The 13,456-nt window shown below is 41.6% G+C and overlaps 1 protein-coding gene across 4 annotated transcripts in view; it reads right to left on the bottom strand.

Moving 5' to 3' along the window:
• Positions 1-13,456, bottom strand: part of BAHCC1 (BAH domain and coiled-coil containing 1) — a 132,258-nt gene that overhangs the window by 61,608 nt on the left and 57,194 nt on the right. For all 4 annotated transcript variants that reach the window (XM_088474397.1, XM_088474387.1, XM_088474415.1 and 1 more), the window contains exon 3: positions 6,586-6,768. In XM_088474397.1, the coding sequence (XP_088330523.1) occupies positions 6,586-6,768 (183 nt within the window). The remainder of the gene's footprint in view (positions 1-6,585; positions 6,769-13,456) is intronic.

The following is a 13,456-nucleotide window of genomic DNA, read 5'->3' as shown; positions in this document are numbered from 1 at the left end:
GGGGTATTCATGAAAACTTGGAGAGGGAAAGTAAGTGGAGATAAGTACCAACCAATCTGCTCCTGTCACATTACAGACTGTTTGAAAAATGACAGTTAGGAGCTGATGGGTACTGTGAAACTGGCTTTTTAACGCAGCCCTTCAACCATGCAGCTGGCACAGCTCACATGAGACTTCTAGTTAAAGAACTATAGGGGGTTAAAAAAAGGAGATGCCTCTGCCAATCCCGCTTGCAGCTCTTGGTGGTGAGGAAGGCTGGGCAGCAGGAAGCTCTTGCGGAGAAGGGATAAGCAGCAGATGTGAGCGCTGCTACATTACTCTGAGCTTGGGAAGGGTGTGTGAAAGCTGTGGGAGTAATGAAGAGCTCCAGGATATGAAGGCAACCCAAAAACGAATCACTCAGCCGTACAAAATAAAAATGTTATGTCCTACAATGTGATGCAGGTTAAGACAAAGTCGCTTTTCACACTCACACATTGAGCTCCCATATGTACAGATTTTTCCAGGACTGTGCCCTTGTTTTGCCATTGGAAAATCATTACCTGAGAAGTAGACCAACAGGGTACCGGATTTAGAGGACAAGTAAATGTAAAAATACATGTTTATTTATGATGGCCCCACTGTGATGTACAATAACGAATCTATTGAAACCTACAGGCTTATTGTCAGGTGTGTTGGTAAATGTGCCTGTGTATGGTCATCACTCCAGACTGGCATACCTGGAATGATGCAAAAGGAGGCCAAGAGTGGCCAGCTGCAGACTCCAGTCCTTCAATGGTTTAAGGCCAGGAATTCTGTGGAATTTAAGAAAATAAGTCCTCCTCCCATCCCACACATTTCCAACATTAAACCAAATATCTTCAGCACTAATAAAATTCAGAGCGTTTTACAGGTATGTTTCAGTCATTAGTAGATTTTTTTTTTTTTATTTCAAATCAACTTGTATTTTAAGTTTAGTGTTTCTTTAAGGTTTGTCTGATTGGCATTTGTAACGCATATTTTGTTCAATGCTGCAGTTCACCCACAAGAACAGATGGTGGCAATCTGTAGCACTCTAGAACTGCAGGTTTCTGGCTGCAGAGCTTGCTGGTTCTTTTAGTTCCACAAGAGCAGAAAGTCAAATTGAGATTCTAGATGGGACACCAATGGAATAAACGGACCAAAGTGATGCTAGGTCTTCAAAAGTACACAGCCCTTACGTTCTCAACTCGAAACACATCACGTTCTGACCCTTTCATTACTGGCGAGCTCCAACACTCAAAAATAAGTAAAACGTTTATCCTACACATGACACATCATCATGTCAGAGACATGGTAACCAGATGGTTAAGGGCAAGCCCATCTATTGCCACACCCCAATTCCTCCCAAATTAGTTCAGTCACAGAGAGACAGAAACATGCAGAGTTAAAGAAAGTGAGAGCGGGAGGTGGTATTGGCTCGAGGCCCTGGCATCATGCCCGGCTGCTAGTCTGAAAAGATGCCAGCTGGCTCGTTCCACATCAGAAATATCCGACCCCTCCTCCCCAAACTCTCCTCCCTTCTTCAAACTGCATATTAAAGAGACTGGGACAGTCATTGGAAGAAACATAGGAAACGAATGAGGAGAAGGAACATACAAGAGGAAGACGCTGTGAGCCTAGGTCAGACAAGTATCTTCTGCACAATAAAGAGCAAATTAAATCACTGAAATTCAACATAAAGTGTGACTGGCATATTTGCATACATGTGTCAGGTTAGAGAGCTTTCCACCAGGAAATCCAGCACGAGTCAACTGCAGAGAATTTATGTAGCATTGCATTATATTGTAGGATAGAATATATAAACTTTGCCAACCAACTCTTTATCCTGGTACATCATGCTGTACTCCTTTCGAGCCATTTGCCTGGTACGGTCACATAAAATGCTACAGGGTGCTGTAGACACACCCCTAGGTGTATTTTGTTATTATTTTATTTATTTTCAAAAAAATAGCATTAAGGTTTGAAATCGATTTTATTTACTTACGTCATGCATTTAAAAAATGTACAATTTCTTATAAAGCTTTGTAAAAAACATTGGCCACTTGAGTGATGAGAGCAGTAGTTCCTTAACTGGGTTGCCATGGCACCCTGGGGCACTTGCAGGGGTGCCAAGGGTTGGTAGTCCAGGACCAAATCAACTTATTTATGGTAAATGTGATTTATAAGCAAAACCAGTGCTGGTTGCTGCCAAAGTATATGGACCAAATGAAGCGCAACTCTGTCCACCACCACATAACTGAACCTGACAGGTAAGCACAATGTCATAATGCTTGCAGAGTTTCTCAATAAGAAACTTTTGGCCTTCGGGTGCTGTGAAAAGTAAATGCTGATATTATAGGGAGCTATGAATCAAGAAAGTTTTGGAACCACTGGGTTACAGTATTTTTATGGTGTATTGTATAGTGGTATCGTCTTAAGAGCAGCCGCTAGTTCCAGGGCCAAGGAGTACTGGTTAATCTTACATAAATAACAGGTTGCCCACTGATGTGATACAGTAGCTGCTTAGAATTAGGTCCCCCTGAACAGTAAGAGACTGCATACTGTCAAAGAATGACTGCAATACATATGTATGTATGACCATTTTCACCCAAAAACTAAATCAGCTAATATCAATCTGAGGCCTAAAAATAACCAAATCCCAAGCCAGTCCTCTGGGTTATTTTACTCAGCATATAAAAATCAACAAAATAGATAGATTTCTAATTTCATCAAATGTGTTTAGAGCAGAAGCAAATTCATTCTAAAATTAATTCTATAGGCAGCATACCAAGACTGAAGAATTTTCCTGTTTCCCATAATGTCATTACATTATGATAGGGGCAGCCAACCAAGAGTCATCCATTACAAAGTCTGAGACATTTCAATGTATTGAATAAAGGGGGGCATTCCTGAAAACATGGAGAGAGATACAATTGTGAAATATAAAGTACCAACCAAATTGGCTTCTAACGGCCATATTACAGGCTGTGTTTGATAAAATGACAGGAGCAGATTGTTTGTTACTTTCTATCACAATTTGGTCTCTCCAATCTTTTATGAATACCACCCTAAGGGGTCTATTTACTTAAACCTTGGAAAGAGATAAAGTAGATGGAGATAAAGTACCAATCAGCTCCTGCCATTTTTCAAACACAGCCTGTAAAGTGAGTTAGGATAGTGATTGGTAATTTAATCCCATCCACTTTATCGCTCTCCAAAGCTTGGTACATAGACCCTTGTGTCTCAAAAGTAAAGTCATATGGATGTCCAAAGAAAGGACCAACAACAGCTGCAGAGCTTACAGATAGCCTTTTACAATCACAAACTGGTCTCTGAAAACCAAAGCCATGGATCAAGTGATGTATATTTTTTAGATTTTATTTTGTATAGAACTCAAACCTAATACATACGTGATCAGTCCACACATGGCAGCCTTTGCACAAAGTGTGACTACAAAAAAAAAGTAAGCAAATAAAATGCTTACTTTCTTAACCTTGCATGGTAGAGACAACTGCAGGTGATTTACCAATGCATACATGACCATATCACTATTTGTCCAACACACAAGTTCCTTATCTTGGGGAAAAAAAAGACCATCCGACAAAGCTACGATCGTAATCCTTAGGCTCAATAATATCAATTTGTCAAACAAAGAATGGAGCATATCTGCATGGAAATCTGCACATTCTAGCATTTCTCCTTGACATAATATTGATAAATACCCAACATATTACAATTGTTTTTTAGCACATTAGAACATTTTTGCTTTAATTACACATTCTTGGTTTGTTAGGAAATTTTTTGAGATGTCCATTGCTAATTAAATTTTTAGCTTTTTATGAAAATGCCTTTTGTGAAAACAACTGTAATATGAACGCTTTATGTAAAGCTGGGTACACACTTACCGATGTGTGTACCCAGCAATGCAAAGCCGACATATTGGGCGGCCGGTACACATTACATGATCCATTGCCCGATATGTCGGGCACCGGCTCCACTCACCTGCCTGACAGATTGACGAGCATGTACTACAGATGAGATCTGTCGATGCAATGAATGCAATTGTGTACCCACCTTAAGTGTGAGAGAGCACAGATCTTTGTGTTAGACTCCAGGACTGACTTTGTACCCATCACACTAACTTATTCCCAACGTTCTGGGTACCAGTGTAAAGTTAGGTTTTCAATCAGTATACTATCTTATGCTATTTAGGAAAAGATGAATAGAATAAAGATTATTAGAAATCCAGTCATTGTTGGCACGCTGATCAGGTCAGGGATATCTAGTCTAAGCTCTTCGGATGAAGACTAGAAGCCTCTGCCTGCAGGTGTCTGTAGACAATGCTGCTAAGCAGGTTTTTATGAGGAGGAGATGAGGGCAGCTCAGTGCAGGGCTACAGTTCACAGGCTTTGTTGCTGACATTCCATGCACAAGAGGTCAGAGGAGACAAGATGATGATAGATCTCCTTCAGGCAGCAACAGACTTTCAGAGGTGCCTTACATGCATCAGAGGCTTCTGGAGGGAAAGTGAGGCTATGATCCCAAACAAGTATTCAGAAATAACCTCTTTCTATACAGTATACTGTACTTGCCAACATCTGAAACAAGTAACACTTATACAGTGTTACATATACAGTTCTATTACACTCAATTCACCTTCCAACATAACAATGCAACTCTATACACTAACACAAAGCATCGATCATTTGTAGGTATGGAAATACCCTAACTTACTGTACACACGAATGTATTTACTACTGAAAAGTTGTTGCTTAAACTCTCCAAATTTCAAGTCAAAGGGCCCAGCTGGCATACATCCAAGAGTTATAACAGAACTAGGTGTAGTGTTAGCAGTGCCATAAAACTAACTTAACAAATGAATGCTGACTGGCATACTTTCGGGGGATTGAATGATGGCAAAAGTAGTACCGCTACACAAAAGTGGCAGAGGAGAAGACCTGCTAGTCTATAATCCATAGTAGGGAAAATCATACAATTATATAAATAGAATTTTTGACCATTTACAGTTGAATTGTCATAGCCAAGACGCTGGATTTGCTGCTGGGAGATCATGTCAAACAGATCTAGTGGATATTTTTTCACCAAGTAACTAAAGAGACATTTTAGGATGGATCAGTGGATATAGCTTATTTAGATTTCAGCAAAGCACTTGATATGGTATGCCACAATAAATTAATTCAGAAGCTTAAAATCCTTGGACTGGACTCAACTATAGCGTAAGGATTTGGCCAAAAGACAGGATACAGTTTTGTAGTCTACGCTGTAAGCTCAGGTGAAGGACAGACATGTGGTTTATAAGGTTAGATAGGTCTTCTTAAAGAGGCTACACATATTGTAACAGTGGAGATACCCGAGAATTGAGTAAAACAAAAGCACGTGTGGGACACAAAAATGCAAAACACAGAATTTTCTAATAAATGGGAATGAAATGTCAGCAGTAGATACCTGGTGCTATAGTGCCATATGATATGATGGTAAGTAAGCAGTGTAGTCAGACAGTGGTAAAGCCTGTAGTATACATGGTTGTATAGATAGAGGGAGACTATATTGCCAATTTATAGGCCACTGGTAAAACCTCACTGTATGTAAGGTAACCATTGTGGAGACCGCATCTCCAAAATATATTAATAAATAGAAACAATTCAGAAAAGTGGAGGAGAACTAAGCTGGTGGATGGTCTGCATAACACAAATAATCAGGAAAGACAGAGCTGAACATGGAGACCAAAGGCGAGGGAAGGGGCAGATGTGGTATGACAGTCTCTGCTTTTTTTGGAATGGTTTTTCATTCTTATAACTAGTTCTGGAAAAATAAAAATGAAATAATTTCATAAATTAGTAAAATAAGCGTCTGGTGACTTGTCCAGAGTATGAAAGCTACTTTAAATCTGTAATTATAGGAGTGTACCAGTACCTTTACTTCTGATGACCTGTACCATTATCATAGTAATAGAAGCACTGATGATAGTGGGGTGCTCAGAAAGGTATTTCTTTACAAATGTAAATTGGATACACACTGAAATTGGGAGGAGGTGGTAGACAGAGGTAACATTAGAATGAGCAGGAAGATGTAGAGATCCATGGAATAGTCTCCCTGCATTGGGAACTGCATGGGACAAACATATGGCTATTGTTAAAACTCAGAACATAGTAACAAATAAATCCCCCCACCCCACCCAACAACAACACTAAAATAATGTCCTCTCCCAAACAAACAATTACACACACCACTACACAGAAATGTTGAAAATATTGTTTATGATACTGACAAGACACTATAGAACATAAAATACCAAGAACTGCAACTTTGTAGTACTGCCAGTTAAATAAAGAATAGGGGAAATGGTCAGAGAAAGGAAATATTTTCAAAACCTGGGTCTGTCCCTAAAGATTAGGCATTGATGGCTACTATTACAATAGTACACCCCAATATAATGTATATTGGCTGCAGCCATATTTTCTAGATCTAGTCTCTATATCTTTACACATAGGAAAAGAAAGAAGCAACTTCTACTTTCTGGCATTAAGAGTACTATCAACAATAAATAGGTAAAGTGCTACTGACCTTCATGGGAGTGAGAGAACCAGATCTGGGAGGCACCAGCCCCATGCGGTCCTCTGTAGGTGGTTTCGGATGGGGAGGAGGATGCGGCTGCAGGGTGGGCTGATGCTGCAGCAGAGCCCAGGCTGCTGCTCAGAAAACTGCCCATGAAAGAGGGTGAGGAGTTCGCCATCAAACCGGTGCTGGCTGCAAGAGAGAAAGTATATGTGACTTTTCTAATTGACTAATCTACAAGTATCAATTACCTTAATGGAGAATAACACAAGTATAAAGTCCCAGAAGAGCAATGTAAATATACATGAACTTGACCTCTAATAGACCATTATCAATATTATTATTAACACTTAGTAACACTTTTAGTCTTTCACTGGTGTGCTACCCTGGGGTGGCTGGCCTTTGCTGGCTTTTTGGGGTTCCACGCCCCAGACTTTGAAACTGGAGGTTTGTAATTCTAAGCCAGAGATGCCATGACGTGGCCTGGAGGCTTACACATATTTTTGCAAATATATGCAACTAAGATCTAGAATTATCTACTACCATGTAGTTTTTCAAATCTTATTGCTGATATCATTCTAAGTGCTGGGGGATACCTTTTGTTGTTTCCTCTAGTAGACCATGTAGCAATTGCAGAATTCCAACAGCACCTGTGAATGTACCTACAGAATCATCCACAGAGTATAACAAACTACTAATAGTAGGGTGGCCCCACAAGCATATGTCACCAGTAGGAGGAAACTCCGCTGGGAACACAAGACCCTCCTCCAAATAAACTTCATTTTGTAGAGGATAAGTTGCTTTTACTTTAAATTTAAAAGGACCAGAATAGCTGCTCTATTACAAAGGTGCAGTGCAAAACATGGTCCAATTCAGGAAAAAAAAAAACAATAAATCTTAATTCTCAAATCTTATTTTGTTTCTGCTTTATTATGACATAAGGGCCCAAATTCAATTATCCTTGAAGCTAGGATTAGCCGCGATGCAGTGCTGGAAGCAATTTAATTACAGCCTGCACTTATTGCGGATTTCTGTTCACCTTCTTCTGAGGCTCGAACAAAAATCTGCATTAAGTTGGGATTTCTGCAAATGCATTAACCCACAGTTCCGGGTACTTATCCCAGAAACTTACCTCGCATCAACCACAGATTTACTGTGCAAGGAAAAGGGCTTTTAATTGAATAGCTCTGGGCATTAAGGCTTGAGGCACCTTTTTCCTCACACGGTAACATAGGATAATTGAATTTGGCCCAAAGAGTCAAAAGGTTTCAGCCTTTCAGCAGCATTAGCTGTTATCCCTAAATGTCTAAACTATGTTATAGTGAACAAGACATGGAACAGGTTATTATAGCTCAGCTGGTTTCTGCAGGAGCTAAAGCGACCTTTCTAAACAGTCTTTCTCCCCCCCCCACCAAGACCCTTAGCTCCTCCCAGTCCTCCAATCCCTGTCGTTCCTTCACCACTTTCAACTCCTTCCTCTGCCCACCCCCTCCTAGTCTCCGCTCTTCACTCTCAGCCCTTGACTGTGCCACGCAATTAACCTCTAAAATTTAAACAAAACATCAGGGCATCCCATCCCACCAGACCCTTAGTATCCCATCCTATTTTTTCCCAACCTAACCCCTCCCCTTCCACTTAACAAACATCAACTTCTTTCTTCTCAGTATCTGGAGATGAAGTCATGGCCCTTAATCTGGTCCTCCCCTCTGCTCCCTCTCTCCTGCTGCCGGTTTCACCCATCTCTTCAACCTCTCTCATCAGGCAATGTCCCCTCTAAATTCAAGCATGCCCATGTCTCCTCCAATCTCAAAAAAAACCCTGGATCCTGACGCTCTCTCTAGCTAATGCCCCATCACTCTCATCCCCTTTGTCTCCAAACTCCTTGAGCGCATGGTCTACAACCACCTCTTTTCTCCCACTATATGCTCGATATTTTAATTGTGGCTTTCGTTCTCTCCACTCTACAGAAATTGCCCTCACTAAAGTCAGCAATGAACACCTTGCTGCCAAATCTCTGCTCATTCTCTGACTTCGCTGCTTTTGACACTGTGGACTACCCTCTCCTCCTCCAAATCTCCTCTATACATTCTCTTTATGTGAACTCAGCTATTTTGGCCTCCAATATCTCTAGGCTGATTACACGCAGATCTACCTCTCCTCCCCTGACCTTTTCCCCCTCTCTCCTCACTCTTATCTCCAGCTGTGTCTCTGCTATTTCCTCCTGGATGTCCCAGAGTTCTAAAACTTAACATGTCCAAGACTGGGATGATAATCTTCCCACCCTCCCGAAACACCCTCACCTCACACAATTTCTTTATCTATTGACACCACCACCACCTCCTCCTCTAGCCTGCAAGTGCGCCGACTTGGAGTCATCCTTGACTCCTCACTCTCCTTCAAGCCAAACATCCAGAACCTCCCACAATCCTATAGTTTCAAACTCAAAAATATTGGCAGAATTAGACCCTCTCACCCTGGAGGCAACTAATACCCTCATGCAACCTCCATTATCTGCCTTCCTGACTTCCACCTGTCTCAGCTACAATCTATCCTTAATTAGTGTTCACTCTAGGTCCGGCGGCTGGCAGGGCGCTGGATCTAGAGCAAGGGCACTTCTGTGCACTCTGAAGGCAGGGGCATGGTCAATGTAATGGGGCGTGTCTTTATGACATCCCCTTTTAGTCAGTCTTGGGGGCCTGCCCGGCACTTACGGACGTACCGGGCAGCCCCCGTGCCGCGCTCACTGTGAATGGATACCGGGCGCATTCACCAGCGGTGATAGCTGCTCTACAGTTTTCCCCACCCGCTGGACACTGCGGCCCGCAGGTGGAGGACAGAACCCGCAGGTTGTTTCAGCGGGGCACCGCGCTGGAGTGCGGAGTGTTTTCTGCCCTTTAGAAATAGGGCAGGGAGCGGCGGCCCGCAGGAACGCTACTTAATGCTGCTGCCCAGCTCATTTCCCTCTCTAAACACACTAGATCTGCCTCCCCACTCCTACAAACCCTACACTGGCTCCCCATTAGAACCCATTTCAAACTTGTCACACTAACTTACAAAACCCTCACCCAATTCTCTATTTACATCGCTGAGCTCATTTCCCTTCACACTCCCACCCACTAAAGAATGCTGCTGCCTCTCCTCCTAGCTGATTACTTCCTCCCACTATCTCCTCCAAAATTTTGCCCATGCTGCTCCTCACCTCTGGAACGCTCTCTCTTCCCATCAGACTCTCTACAAAATTTCAAACAGGCTCTCAATACCCATTTCTTCATCAAAGCCTTCCAGCACTCATCCTAATCCACTGCCCCATGCTCCTTGCTCTATCCCCACTGTCACTCCTGTCTGTCTCCTCCTATAGACTATAAGCTCTCATGAGCAGTGCCCTCTTCCCTCATTTTCTTTTTCTTCCCTTGCTTCTACCACCATATCCTCCCCACTGCCTACAATGGCACCCAATCATTGGGTTCTGTAACCCTGCTGCCTATTTGAGTTTTAGGACTGCTGACACAGCAATGTTTATAAACAATGGCCATGTTCTGCAAGGTTTTGAATAACATGTCCGTTTCGCTCCTGTTTTTTTGTTGTTCATATGGTTACTGTACTTTGTAAGGCGCTGCGGACCCCTTGTGGCGCCATATAAAAGAAGAATAATGTTATTTTTTTTCCACCAGAAGCACATAAAAATATGCATGCATTTCAGAGCTGGTACAGTAATAAGAATTACAAGTATATATAAACAATTTAAAACCTCTGCAATCTGGCTGGACCAATGTGCAATATGTAGCACTCATCCTCATGCACTAAATTCCTATTTCTCTAGAGATTGTAAGCAGGGCCCTCTTACCTCTGTCTGTTATTACACGGTCTTGTTTCATTACTATTTTATCCCTAATTGTAAAACACAGTGTAATATACTGCCACTATACAAGTAAATATTAATAAAATAAATCACAGGCGACAATTTTCTTTCCCTATATATAGCAGGTTTCCTATTTCTATTCTTTCTTGCTTACATGAATACCAAGACAATTTGAGAAAGTCATTAGTATCTCTTAATATAAATCAACATGCATTTTATGCTTTGCGATCGTTTAAAAGAAAGCCCACATGATGGAGGCTGTATATGGAGCAGCATTTTGTCTGACCTCAGGGATATGCAAGGCAATAGGCTGAGCATTACACAGTTTTATGGCTCAGCATTATATGCAGTTTCGGGGGTAATCAATACAAAACTCAAGTATTTAGTAACAGCAAAATAAAAAAAGGACACAAAAGCGTAATACAGGAGTTGGAAAGAGAAACTGGAGAGAGCAATTGATGAAAGTCATGTGCAATAGCTGCACAGGGTGTGTACTGTTTCATTGGATGATCAGTTCCCTTCACTCCCAGCCTTCAGGGCACTATTAAAATCTCACATCTTGAAGAAAGCCTCCCCAGCTCTCATGACTTCCCCTCTTTTCCGCCAGCTGCTTCAGTCACCTGACAGGGAGAGAATCCCAGATGCGAGATACCCTGCAAGGCATCAGTAATGCCTTTCCAGATTATACTTCACTCTCACACAGTCCTGAACCAAGGTTCTGTTTATATGGAAAAACCTGTGTAACATTCCAGCTGGTGGGGGACCAAAAGCCCCAGCATGCCCTGCCAGAGATAACTAGATAATGCTTACCTCTTGTACAGACCGCAAGATCTCCTATACTAATGGGTCATTCCCATCTGGAAGTGAAGATACATTCCCTGCTCCTAGGTGTGTCACTCATTAAAACAGATGAAATACAGATGTTTACAAGTTGTTCTCATTTATTGTAAACAAGTTTTGCTTAGCGAGATGTGAACATGTCACTATAGTTATGAATGTTTGTGACCAGCCTTTAACTAACAGTATATATGTTTTTAAATACATCTATCATATTGTTCCCAGTTGTATCTACACAGTGCCAGTTCACACACAGCTGTGAGAAAAGAATGGAGTACAGCTCAGACCTAAGGGAGCAGTGCAGTATTCACACAGTAACAGCTTGTTGGCCTTTCCAGAAATGTTCCCAACAAGAACTACGCAGAGGGGAAGAATCGGACCCACATCCCAAGCCACGCCCATGGCACTTAATAGGGGGATTTCCAAACCGTGTCAGTCATCCGCAGTGGATTTTAACTACTTTTAGAACCTCTGCAATTAATGTGCATACACACAGTTCTGGGGAACAAAAATTCGTTATTATTCCAACCTAAAGAGCAAGGATGTGCAGTGAGAAAAAGATCACCATGGTAGGTATAGGTGTATCCAAGAACAGCCAATTAGGGTAATTTACCAACATTGCTCAAAAGGTGTAAATCTGCACTAAAGCCATAGCAACCAATTTCAGTGATCCCTCTTTATTATCTCTAACCCTACTAGCAGGTGTATTCTTTGTACAAATGCAGGCTCAAAACGTATCAATACCAAGATATGTCACCCTTTCTAGTATTGGTCTATGTTCTAAGCTGGCTTTATCCATTTAGTGATAAACAATGGAAGCAAATTGTTGGATCAGTCGCTCTGGTTTTATGGCAATGCTTGTAAATAACCCTCTGACAGAACATATTAGATGCAACCAAATAATAGCAGAAGTTTCTATTGACAATTACACCCACCATAATATACATGAAATGTATTAAAAACATAGAAACAATTAGACAAAGTATTCATTAATGCTTAATTCACAGGATTGATGTGTGATGCACTTCCTTTATCCCCTCTGCTGGAAGCTTTCCCCAAAAGCATGGACAACTTTTCTTTTTAAAATGAAGCCTCCCAGTGAGAAGAGTGTGCAAAGACAGAGACAGGATTTGAACAGAATAGGTCTTTCCAATCTCCGCTGGTAGGATGTTCCATAGTTTCAAAACCAAGTTTGAAGAATAAATGTTATATGGTCACAACTGTTAAGCTTAGAGGCTTGCAATTAGTTTTGCAAACTGAAAGGAAACACTGATAAAATGCCATACTGCCCGGTTACTTACCCCAGAAGTACATGATCCACAAGATTGGTTGGGACCGTCTTAATCTCCTTGCGCTGTTTATCACATGGACCATACAGGGCTAATAAATAGCTTGATGAAGAGGAAGCAGTGGGGAAAACAGGACCTGCCAGGCCAGCAGCAGCCGTTCACAGGAGAAAATAGCAAAGGAAACAGTTACACGGATCGTAAAAAAGAAACTTTTATTGTGAGATCATATGGCAAGGATCTCTCCTGGGAGCACAGTCCTGGAAACACGGACACAGTAACCCCATGACGGCTGGAGGGAGCATCGCAATGAATTGTCTCATATAATATTTAATTGCTCTGCAATGCTTTTGGCAGTAAGGGGTTTATCCAATATGCAGCCTACAATTGCAAAAAAAAAATTTTTTCCCCCTACTGATTCCCCCTTGCGCAGCATGTGTTTCTAAACGTAGGAGCACAGAAAAGAAAACACACAGAAAGCAATTTGCCGCTGATAGAAAACAGGTCTGGGCTGCTTGTGATGGGAGGGAAGATTTGGGGGGGGGTTCCCACACTGCTCCAGCCTGGATGCTTTGGAAGTGAGTGTCCCAAGTGCGGTTTTTGAGTAGGGGGGAAAAAAAAAAAGAGAAAATCTTGTCTCTTCCGGTTTAACCCTATAAAGACTGTATGCTAGAATGTTCATGAAATGTAGCTCGATATCATATTATACATGAATGACGCTGAGCCAGTTATTAGTACAGTACATGGCTTCTGGTGCAATTGATGCTGTGAAGGATGATCCTCATCCTTTACGGATAAATCTAAATTCTTGTAGTAAATAGTATTTCTTCAAAAGCCAGCTGCATGGGACACAACTGATGTTTGAACAATGGAGATCTCCATAAACAGGGGGCATCCA

This window comes from Taudactylus pleione, unplaced genomic scaffold (genome assembly GCF_031769625.1).
Source record: "Taudactylus pleione unplaced genomic scaffold, aTauple2 ptg000016l, whole genome shotgun sequence".
NCBI lineage: Eukaryota > Metazoa > Chordata > Amphibia > Anura > Myobatrachidae > Taudactylus > Taudactylus pleione.
Note: the sequence above shows the minus strand (reverse complement) of the source record. Positions and strands in the feature narration are given on the sequence as shown.